Source organism: Piliocolobus tephrosceles, chromosome X, assembly GCF_002776525.5.
Source record: "Piliocolobus tephrosceles isolate RC106 chromosome X, ASM277652v3, whole genome shotgun sequence".
Classification (NCBI taxonomy): domain Eukaryota; kingdom Metazoa; phylum Chordata; class Mammalia; order Primates; family Cercopithecidae; genus Piliocolobus; species Piliocolobus tephrosceles.
Window position 1 is genome coordinate 912,688 of NC_045455.1, and position 12,146 is coordinate 924,833.

The 12,146-nt window shown below is 45.8% G+C and overlaps 1 protein-coding gene across 2 annotated transcripts in view; it reads right to left on the reverse strand.

The window, feature by feature from the left end:
- Positions 1-9,496: 9,496 nt before the first annotated feature.
- The window catches only part of CUL4A (cullin 4A), a 58,371-nt gene continuing 55,721 nt past the window's right edge, over positions 9,497-12,146 (reverse strand). For both annotated transcript variants that reach the window (XM_026447157.2, XM_026447158.2), the window contains one exon: positions 9,497-10,551. In XM_026447157.2, the coding sequence (XP_026302942.1) occupies positions 10,456-10,551 (96 nt within the window). In that variant the 3' untranslated portion in view covers positions 9,497-10,455. The remainder of the gene's footprint in view (positions 10,552-12,146) is intronic.

Here is a 12,146-nt window from a genome sequence, read left to right on the forward strand (position 1 = left end):
TTTTTTGTATTTTTAGTAGAGATGGGATTTCACCATGTTGCCCAGGCTGGTCTTGTACTCCCGAGCTCAAGTGATCCATGTGCCTCGGCCTCCCAAAATACTGGTACTACAGGTGTGAGCCACTGTACCCGGCCTGGCATCTCTGTTGAAAATACCTTGACCTGATGTAAGTGGATGAAGTTTTGTACTCTCTGTGTAACTGAGTTGATCTATATATCTACCCTTTTGCCAATATCGCAATGTCTTGATTTATAGTAAGTCTTGGTATTAGGTAGAGTAAGTCTTCCAACTTTGTTCTTTTGAAATTTGTTTTGACTATTTGCACTTCCATATACATTTTAGAATTAGCTTGTCATTTTTCTATAAAGAAAGCCAGAACTTTTCTGGGCTCTGGATTGAATCTATATATCAGTTTGGAGAGGACTGACATCTTAATATTGAGTTTGACAATAATGTGGTATACTAAAACTACTACTAAAAATATAAAAATTAACTGGGTGTGGTGGCAGGTGCCTGTAGCCCCAGCTACTCGGGAGGCTGAGGCAGGAGAATCGCTTGAACCCAGGAGACAGAGGCTGCAGTGAGCCAAGATCATGCAACTGCACTCCAGTCTGGTGGCAGAGTGAGACTCCGTCTGAAAAAAAAAAAAAAGTGAATTTCCTGTCTGCCTTTTGTAAAACAAAAATAAAATTCAAAGCCCCTCAGAGCATGTGAATGGACCCCTCTTATCAGGGAGGGCATTTCCGAGGCTAACCTGATGGGTTGGCTCAGGCCGTGATGAGGGCAGGGGTTGGACGTGCCTCATGATACCCCCTCTCGTTTGGAATTACTGATAGAACAGACTCTAAGCCTCATGAGAATCTGTTCCCTCTGAGGCTGCATCTGCATGCTGAAAGTTTGGTCTCCCCAGTCCCTTATTATAAGCCAGACATTCCTTTCTGTTGATTCCAGATCTTTAGATAATAACTCTTTCAGCCAATTGCCAAACAGAAACATTTTAGATCTCCTACAACCTGGGAGCCTCCTGCAGTTCCCCTTCCAGACCAAACTAATGTACATCTTACATGTATGTGACCGATGTCTCATGTCTCCCTAAAAGTAAATTAGTCTGTGTCCCGACCACCTTGGGCACATGTTCTCAGGATCCCCAGAGGCTGCGTCACGAGCCACTGGTCACTCATACTTGGCTCAGAATAAACCTCTTCAAATATTTCAGTTTGACTCTTTGTCAACACTTTGGATTGACTGTTCTTTCGAATTATACTGTCCCCTCTGTTGGCTTGTTCCTTCTCTCTTTGCGTCTCTCTCTCCGTCTCTCTCTCCTATTGTTAGTGGCTGCACCAGGGTTACCACATGACCATCTCCCCCAGGGCTGCCACACGCATCTCTGGCTCATCACACTCACCAGACGATATCTCCTTTCCCATTCTTTGCGTCGTGTCATATGTTTTACTTCTATATATGGTATTAATGCCAACATATATTATTTTTGCTTTAACCAGTTGTTTTTAAAGAAAATAATAAGACTGTGAAGCTAATTTGTGTGTGTGTTTACCCAAATGCTTGCGACTGCGGGCGCTCCCCAAGCCTTTGGCAGACCCTGGCTTCTATCTGTCTTCGCTTTCCAGCAGCTGAAGCAGCTCCTTCCTCCTGCACTTCTCTTACTAGAGGTCTCTGTCTGAAAAGGCATTACTTTGCCTTCATTCAGGAATGCATTTTCACTGAATACAGACTTCCAAGCTGACAGCGTTTGCTTCAGTTCTTCACGAACGTTTCTGAAGACAAGCCATTTAGATTTGTATGGAACTGGGTTTTCCTGAGGAAGAGACTCTGCGCTTGTGCGTGACTGTGACTCATTCCTCTTTGCTGGTGTGTGGTGTGTGTCCTAAGCAGCTTTGTGTGCCTTCGCTTGGAACAACCCCATGAGGTAAGTAGGATTATTATCTCCACTTAAAAGATAAGAAAACCAAGGTTTAAAGAATTGCAGGAATTTGCTCAGGGGCACCTGGACAGCGACAGAGGGAGGACCTGGCAGAGGGGGGACCTGGCCAGTGTTAAAGCTTCTCTGCTGATCCCAGTGCCTTGAAGGTGCTATTTATTCTGTGAAGAGTGGACTCCTAATGGGCGTCCACTTCTCAGTGCAATGCTGCCTCAACCCACGCTGTGAAGAGTGGACTCCTAACGGGTATTCACTTCTCAGTGCAATGCTGCCTCAACCCACGCTGCAGTCGGCCTTGGTTCCTCCATCACTCACCACGGAAAGCTGTACCTCTCCTCGGCTCTCCGCCCCTCTGCTTCCCTGGCAGCCTCTGCTGGGGGTGATCACACTGCCGGGGGTTTGGTCCCCCTGTTCTGTTCCCCGGGAAGCTTGCCTACAGTTATTTGTCGTTTCCGTATGCTCAGATTTTCTCTCTCCTTTTTTCTCTTGCTTGCTCAATTTGATGCTTGCTCAGTTCTCATTACCCGAGAGCAGCTCTCCCTGGCCCCTGCCTTGCCTCCAGCCACCCCTCGTCACAGCCACCACCCCTCGGGCCCAGCACACAAACTGAATGGAGGTTTCTGATTCTCACCACACCTTGAAACTCCCTTCTTTGGTTCTGTCACGCCCGTACTTCTCCTTGTTCTTATCTCGCTGGTCTTTGTTCCTTCCACTGGCCCTGCTTCATTCACTCCCCAGTGTTTACTGGGCACTGTGCACCAGATGCTATACACCTGGGCACAGGCTTGTGCCTAAAAACACGACTTCAGAAGCCTGACGAATGGGGGCCCAGATCACACGTGTGCTTGAACTTGAGACCCGTCTCAAAGAAAAAAAATGTACAACTCTCTGAGGGCACTAATTCAATTTGTTTCTTTTTCTTGACGGGATCTAGCTCTGTTGCCCAGGCTGAAGTGCAGTAGTGCGATCACAGCTCACTGCAGCCTTGACTTCCTGGGCTCAAGCCATCCTCCCACCTCAGCCTTCTGAGCAGCCGGGAGTACAGGCATTAAATTACCACACCTGGCTAATTTTTGTATTTTTTTGTAGAGATGGGTTTTCACCATGTTGCCCAGGCTGGTCTTGAGCTCCTGGGTTCAAGCAATCTGCCCACCTTGGCCTCCCAAAGGGCTGGGATTATAGGCGTGAGCCACCACACCCCACGGTTGTGTAATTTTAATCCTAACAGCTTCGTTTTCCTGATGTGCAGGAAGTCAGTACACTGAGACACTGGGGACTGCAGCAGAGACGGAGCTTAACACCCAGAGGGGAACTGAACAAGAGACAGAGGAAGCCTTGAACCCACCTCTCCGAGGAGTTTGGGGCTTGGGATTTTAAGAGTTTCAGAGTGGCCGAGGTGTGGGAGTTGCTGATGGGTTGAAGAGTGCAGGCTGAAATCATGGGATGGGGGAGATGAAGAAACTGCATTCTCATGCCGCCTCAGCGCCCTGTGGGAGCCTTTGACTGGTTGATGTCAGCTGTTCTGCTGGAATTGAGGATCTGAAAAACATATTAAGCAATGTTTAAAGCCTTATGGGTCTAACGTCAGTGGTCCTATCTATGAGAACAATGGGGGTGCAAACGGTCAGTATCTAGGGCTACATGACTTTCAGTTATAAGGAAGTGGGCCAGAATGCAGCCTGATTCATGCTTAGTTGTGACTGCATCTCTGCCCAGAACCCGGCATGTAATTCCTGCTAACCCTGTGAGGACAGTTTAAGTTTCAAGAAGATATTCTAGAAATAAAATAAAAACAATTTTTTATTAAAAAGAAAAAAAAAGAGGCCAGGCGCGGTGGCTCAAGCCTGTAGTCCCAGCACTTTGGGAGGCCGAGGAGGGTGGATCACGAGGTCAGGAGATCGAGACCATCTTGGCTAACACGGTGAAACCCTGTCTCTACTAAAAATACAAAAAATTAGCCGGGCGTGGTGGCGGGCGCCTGTAGTCCCAGCTACTCGGAGGCTGAGGCGGGAGAATGGCATGAACCTGGGAGGCGGAGCTTGCAGTGAGCCGAGATCGCACCACTGCACTCCAGCCTGGGTGACAGAGCCAGACTCCGTCTCAAAAAAAAAAGAAAAAAAGAAAAAAAAGAAATAATATAAAAACATAAAACAATATTTTATTAAAAAGAAAAACCAAGAAATTATAATCTGATAATAGAGGCCACCAAGAGAAAAGCTAACCAGAAACAAAGATGGAACAGTGAACTATGGGTGGGGAGAGGTGAGGCCAGGCCATCTTCTCATTAGACCTTCCAGTTGGTTTACTTAGAAAGATTAGTGCTAGGGAAAGTGATAGCAAAAAAGTTGAAGGGGAAGAGGCAATGTAGAATGTTAAAAAAGAACATTTCCCGCAACAGAAAGAAGTCCTGAGTCTTTCAGTTTGAAGGTTCAGTGAGTGGCTGGCAGGCCAAATGAACGTGGACGTACACTGAGACACTCTTGTGAAATACCAGAACTCCAGGAAGAGAAGACTCCAAAAGTTACGTGAAAGAACTACAAGTTAGTCACAAAATGGCACCAGTCTTTAGAGCTAGAAAACAGAAGACGATGAAAGTGTAATCCCTTCAAAGTTCTGAGGGAAAATGATTTTGAGCCTGGAGTTTTTACGTAGCCAAACAATCCAACACAAGTGTAAAATAAACACAGTCCAGCTAGGATTTGGAAAATTTGTCTCCCATGCATTCTTTCTGAGAAGATCATTTAAGAATCTACTTAATGAGGCCTGGCACAGTGGCTCACGCCTGTAATCAGCACTTTGGGAGGCCGAGGCGGGCAGATCACCTGAGGTCAGAAGTTCGAGACCAGCCTGGCTAAATGGCGAAACCCCGTCTCTACTGAAAATACAAAAATTAGCTGGGCATGGTGACGTGTACCTGTAGTCCCAGCTACTCAGGAGGCTGAGGCAAGTTAGGAGTTTGAGACCAGCCTGGCTATAAATGGTGGCACCCCGTCTCTGCTGAAAATACAAAAATTAGCTGGGCATAGTGGTGCGCCTGTAATCCCAGTTACTCAGGAAGCTGAGGCAGGAGAATCGCTTGAACCCAAGAAGCAGAGGTTGTAGTGAGCTGAGATCGTGCCACTGCACTCTCCAGCCTGGGCAACAGAGTGAGACTCCGTTGCATAAACAAAAACAAAACAAAAAAACCCCGAATCTACTTAATAAAACCAGAAGACAAGAAAAAGAGAAGACTGAGATCCAAGAAGGAGTGGACCTAAACAGGAATGCAGAGAAAATGGGTTCCAGGATCACAGCTATGCACAGGCTCAAAAGCAAATGATGCAGCCAGAAGTGGGAGCACACTCGAATCACGCCTGGGAATGGCCACAGCACTCTCGACTCTGGCCTGGGAAACACAATGAGAACTCGTCTCTTAACCAAAAAAAAAAGAGGCAAATGATTCGTTCTATTATTATTATTATTATTATTGTATTTTTAGTAGAGGCGGGGTTTCACCGTGTTAGCCAGGATGGTCTCGATCTCCTGACCTCGTGATCCACCTGTCTTGGCCTCCAAAAGTGCTAGGATTACAGGCGTGAACCACTATGCCCGGCCGATTCATTGTATTATTTATATTATTTTTATTATTAATTTATTTTTTGAGACAGGATCTCACTCTGTCGCCCAGGTTGGAGTGCAGTGGTGCAATCATAGCTCACTGCAGCCTCAACTTCGTGGGCTCAAGTGATCCTCCCACCTCAGCCTCCTGAGAAGCTGGGTCTACAGGCAAACACCAGCATGCCTGACTAATTGTTAAATTTTTTTGTAGAACTGAGGTCTGTTATCCAGGCTGGTCTCAAACTCCTAGCCTCCAGCAATCCTTCCACCTCAGCCTCCCAAAGTACTGGGATTATAGGTGTGAGCCACCGTGCCTGGTCCATAGTTCAATTTAAAACACTAATCCCAGCACTCTGAGAGTCCGCGGCAGGCGGATCACAAGGTCAGGAGTTTGAAATCAGCCTGGCCAATTTGGTGAAACCCAGTCTCTACTAAAAATACAAAAAAAATTAGCCAGGCGTGGTGGCACACACCTGTAATCCCAGTTACTCTGGAGGCTGAGGCAGGAGAATTGCTTGAACCCGGGAGGCTGAGGTTGCAGTGAGCCGAGATTGTGCCACTGCACTCCAGCCTCGGCGACAGAGCAAGACTCCATCTCAAAACCAAAACCAAACTACTTATCAGAGGGCCAGGTACCATGGCTCACAGCTGTAATCCTGTCATCACTTTGGGAGGCTGAGGCGTGCAGATCACCTGAGTTCAGGAGTTTGAGACCAGCCTGGCCAACACAGTGAAACCCTGTTTCTACTAAAAATACAAAAATTAGCCAGGTATAGCTGCACACACCTGTAATCCTAGCTAGTCCAGAGGCTGAGGCAGGAGAATTACTTGAACCCGGGAGGCGGAGGTTGGAGAGAGCTGAGATCGCACCACTGTACCCCAGCCTGGATGACAGAGCAAGACTCCATATTAAAAAAAACCCCACAAAACCCCAAAACAACAAGAAAACCACTATTACAGGATTCTGATAAATATATATATATTTTTTGAGACGGAGTCTCACGCTGTCACCCAGGCTGGAGTGCAGTGGTGCTATCTTGGCTCACTGCAACCTCAGCCTCCTGGGTTCTCCTGCCTCAGCGTCCCGAGTAGCTGGGATTACAGGCACCTGCCACCACGCCCGGCTAAATTTTGTGTTTTCAGCAGAGACGGGGTTTCACTATGTTGTCCAGGCTGGTCTGGAATTCCTGACCTTGTGATCCGCCTGCCTCGGCCTCCCCAAGTGTTGGGATTACAGCCGTGAGCCACTGCGACTGACTCTGAAATGTGTGCTTTAAGAAAAAAAGTGGGTTTATGCAAACTGTGATAAGGAAATTATCTTAGTGATTATATATATATATATATTCTTTTTTTTTTGGTCATCAATAGCAATTAAAAACTCCAGGAAAGGCCGGGCGTGGTGGCTCAAGCCTGTAATCCCAGCACTTTGGGAGGCCGAGACGGGTGGATCACGAGGTCAGGAGATCGAGACCATCCTGGCTAACCCGGTGAAACCCCGTCTCTATTAAAAAATACAAAAAAACTAGCCAGGCGAGGTGGCGGGCGCCTGTAGTCCCAGCTACTTGGGAGGCTGAGGCAGGAGAATGGCGTAAACCCGGGAGGCGGAGCTTGCAATGAGCTGAGATCCGGCCACTGCACTCCAGCCTGGGTGACAGAGCAAGACTCTGTCTCAAAAAAAAAAAAAAAAAAAAACTCCAGGAAAAAAAAAAGGTGGACAAAAATGCCATAGTACAAATATACAGCAAGTTAAAATATGACATAGATTTGTAGCTTTAATGGAGTGTGGAAAGAAATAGCTTGTCTTTAATGCTTATTATTTAATGCTCAATATTCTTTGAGCTGCACAAATACAGGATTACATTTTTTTTTTTTTTTCTTGAGATGGAGTCTTGCTCTGTCGTGCAGGCTAGAGTGCAATGGTGTGATCTTGGCTCACTGCAAGCTCTGCCCCACCCGGGTTCTCACCACTCTCCTGCCTCAGCCTCCTGAGTAGCTGGGACTACAGGCGCCCGCCACCACGCCTGGCTAATTTCTTGTATTTTTAGTAGAGACGCGGTTTCACCATGTTAGCCAAGATGGTCTTGATCTTCTGACTTCGTGATCCACCAGCCTCGGCCTCCCGAAGTGCTGGGATTACAGGCGTGAGTCACCGCGCCCGGCCCACCAATACAGGAGGCATTCATGAGAAACTGAGTACATTCATGGATTGAGAGAATAGGGTTTCAATATGTCCATTACAATTACAAAGGTAACCCATAAAATAATGACAACAGTGGATTAGGTTGGGAGGAGAGCGGGCAGGGAAGTGCAATTACTTTGGGTTGGCTGATTCCTTGTGTTTTATGGTAAAGAAACAACACAGTGGGGCCATTTTGTTTTCTTAATAATTTGTAATTACTTTTAAACATTCTTTTGACACAAAATTTAAAAAATATAAAATGGGCCGGGCGCGGTGGCTCAAGCCTGTAATCCCAGCACTTTGGGAGGCCGAGACGGGCGGATCACGAGGTCAGGAGATCGAGACCATCCTGGCTAACACGGTGAAACCCCGTCTCTACTAAAAAATACAAAAAAACTAGCCGGGCGAGGTGGCGGGCGCCTGTAGTCCCAGCTACTCGGGAGGCTGAGGCAGGAGAATGGCGTAAACCTGGGAGGCGGAGCTTGCAGTGAGCTGAGATCCGGCCACTGCACTCCAGCCTGGGGAACAGAGCGAGACTCCGTCTCAAAAAAAAAAAAAAAAAATATAAAATGGCATATGCATAGAAAAGATTCTCGCGTACCTGCTCCCAGCCTTCCAGAACTCCATTCTGGAGTTCAGCCGTTGTTATTCATACGTACACAGGCCGCACACACAGTGATGACAGGGCAGCACTGTTGTCTCTCTTTTCTCACGTGTATCTCGACAGTCACCCCCAATGGACATCTCTTTAGATGGCAGGTGCCTCTAAACCCAGCTACTGGGGAGACTGAGGTGGGAGAATTGCTTAAACCCAGGAGGCGGAGGGTGCAGTGAGCTGAGATTACACTATTGCACTCCAGCTTGGGCAACAGAGCGAGACTCTACCTCCATTAAAAATAAATAAATACATAAATAAACTAAAATGGAAGCAGGATCTCCCTATGGTGCCCAGGATGGTCTAGAACCCGGGCTCAAACGATCCTCCCATCTTGCTCTCCCATAGTTGGGACCACAGGCTTGAGCCACTGTGCCCAAATGCAACAAATTAAAGGCATCTCACAACGAATCATCCAGATAAAAAAGATGCATTTGTCACTACCCAGCCTCGCTGGTATTCTGTGGTAGAGGTGGCCAGCAAAGAATCATCACTTGAGAGGGGACAGGTGCTCCCTGCTCTGACCTCTGTCTAGTGCAGTAGTAGTCAAAGCGGCTAAAGAGTTATGAAGAATGTGTCGTTTGCATATCACAAAGTTTTATTAATGTAATTTTAAGGCCAATTAAACTAATTTCATTCAAAGTAAGTCTACATTAAATTACAATATTTAATGATTAAATGTACAATATTTAATCATTAATCTCTAGACACAACGAACTTAAAATATAAGAAATAAAAATAGAAATCTGTTTGGCCTTTCTTAGACCACATATCATGGAACTCATAAATGAAAATTCTCAAAGATAGAAATAACAATTAAAGAGTGAGGATTTTAATATGGAAACCCACCCGCATGTTTCAGAAAGAGACTCTTTTAATAATTTAGCACAAAATCAAATTATATAAACTCGGTATATTCCAGAAAATATTGCTTTAAACACTTAGGCCATGATCAAAATTCCTTTGGTAGCTTTTAATCAAAATGAAACATGCTATTATGTAAAATATAAAGTACTTTTAAATGTTATCTCAAAAGTATCTTTGTCATAGTTACCCTTCTAACATCACTACTGAACTTTCCTTTCACTGTTCAACCTCATGTATATATACACAACACAAAACCAGGTACCAACAAAATCCTTTTAATCTTTCCACAAAATAACCTCTGCTTCACAACATCAAGACTTTAAGTCTCCATAAACTTTTTACAGTTTACAGCAGAGAACAAGGATCATCCCTGCGCATGACTGTAAAAACCAAACCAAACTTTATTATTGCAATCATACAAATACTGCAATTAAAAAAAATCAAAGAGCAGTTACCCCAATGCAAAAAAACAGGGACTGCCAGACTCAATCTTAGAATGGAAACACAAACACGCTAGCCCCAAACCCTAAAACAGAGATTCACAAGCAACTCAGCTGAAATGAACAGACGCAGCAGGGCGGACACCATGGCCTTGGCACGTCAGGGAGCTCACTTAGAAACCTTACAAAAAATCAGCCATCAAAGTTTATAACTTTTGGAAATACAGGAAACACAGAGAGGCCAGTGGCTAAGATGCACCATCCATTCGCCAGCTTTGAACCCTGGCTCTTTCTCATGCTCACCCACGAAGGGCCCTCGTCTTCACTCTAAATGCTGGTCATCTGAGCGAGCTGTCTTGAGGGTTACCTAAGGAATCTTCAGAGCTAAAAAATGCAGCATCTAGGGTCTTCTTCATTGTGCATTCATGATCACACACAAGAACAAACCAAACTTTCAGCTTTTTGACACAAGAACAAGACCTTTTAAAGGAACTTCTCTTTAGCAATATCTTCTTGTCCAATCTCAAAGTTATTTTGCACAGAGTAACAGAAACAATTTAAATGCCTAAAAGAACTAGAGGAAAAATTGGAGGGAAAAAGATACATCTGCCGGTTGAAGTCTTCAGCCTTGTGAAGGATGACCCAGGAGCCACCTCCCTTCCTTCACCTTCCAATGTCCACAGCTGGATCAGTCAGAGTCCCAGAAATGGCACAGGTGTGCTTCCTGCTCTGAGGGTACATTCTAGTGTTTCCTGAAGGGGAACAGTCTGCAGATGCGTCAGGCCACGTAGTGGTACTGATTCGGATTGTCTTTGTCTCTCTCCATATAGTCTCTGTCTATCAGAGATTCAATTCTCTTTTTCAAATCTCCAGGCTAAAAAAGAAAAATGAAACGCCCCTAATTATAGTGGCATTAAATTTACAAACGTTTACAAACAAGGGGTATATGCATGAAGTATGTAACTATAATTACAGAAATATATATACAAATAGATATTTATATGAAAATCATTTATAATTATACACATATTTATAAAATGAATAAAACTTTCTATTTCAAAGACAAAGTTAACGTTATCTCTTGATTAAAAAAAACTGTCCATGTGAGTTTATGGTCAGAGCGTGGCTTCCTGAGGGAAATGTGAAACTTGTGAAATGTACATACATCATCTGCCATCAGTAAGAGCACATAAGCAAGGCAGACCCGATCACGACACATTTTTGTTTTTAGAAAGGAAAATCTCATCATGTCTTCTTGGGGTACTTTATCCTTTGTAAGGATGCTTCTGCCTAAGTACTGTATTTTATTTATTTTGAGATGGGGTCTCAGTTTGTTGCCCAGGCTGGAGTGCAGTGGTGCGATCTCAGCTCACTGCAGCCTCCACCTCCTGGACTCAAGCAATCTTCGTGCTTCAGCCTCCCCGGTAGCTGGCACCACGGGCTGCACACCACCAGGCCTGGCTAATTTTATTTTTTGTAGAGAAGGGGTCTTACTATGTTGCCCAGGCTGGTCTCAAATTCCTGGGCTCAATCAATCCGCCTGCCTCAGCTGCCAAAGTGCTGGGGTCACTGACGTGAGGCAGTGTACCCAGCCTTTATTTTTACTCTTATGTATTTATATTGTTATTGCATGCCATGTCTATGTAAGTGAAACTACAATCCCAAGTGTTCCTGCACTAAAAGTAGGTGACTGAGTAGACGAATCCACAGCCATAGCTTGTCTCTGCCCAGACGGAACAGCCACTCCAGCTCTGCTGTATCAGGAAGCAAATCTGTGTGAGCACTTACGTGCAAGGCTCTCCCTATACAAGGGAGACCCTCTATTTTCCAAACAAACTTAACCTTCTATTCAGCCACAAGCCACACATTTTACAAGATGTGGCTGAGGCTGGAGGAGGGGCTCACGCCTGTAATCCCAGCACTTTGGGAAGCCGAGGCAGGCGGATCACGAGGTCAGGAGTTTGACACCAGCCTGACCACATGGTGAAACCCCCTCTCTACTAAAAGTACAAATTCAGTCGGGTGTGGTGGCAGGTGCCTGTAATCCCAGCTACTCAGGAGGCCGAGGCAGGAGAATTGCTTGAACCTGGGAGGCAGAGGTTACAGTGAGCTGAAATCGCGCCACTGCACTCCATCCTGGGGGACAGCAAGACTCCGTCTCAAAAAAAAAGATGTGGCTGAAAACCCAACTAACCATGACAGCAGAGCGGGCGCCCTGGTTGGCCACACTCCACTCTTGCTCGCCTTCTGCTTTGCACTGAGCCTGGTTGTTTGCAGTGGTGGGAGGAAGGGGCAGTTTCCCTGAAGGTGCTCTGGAGCTGTGCAGGGCCCCGAGGACAGCACCTCACCTCTGCAGGGAGGGGGGCAAATGTGGGCTGATGGACAGTGGCACTTCCACCAGACTCTTAAGTGTTCGACTATTTTGTGCATCTCAACTTTATTCCCTTGATGGAATGGGAGGCTCAAACT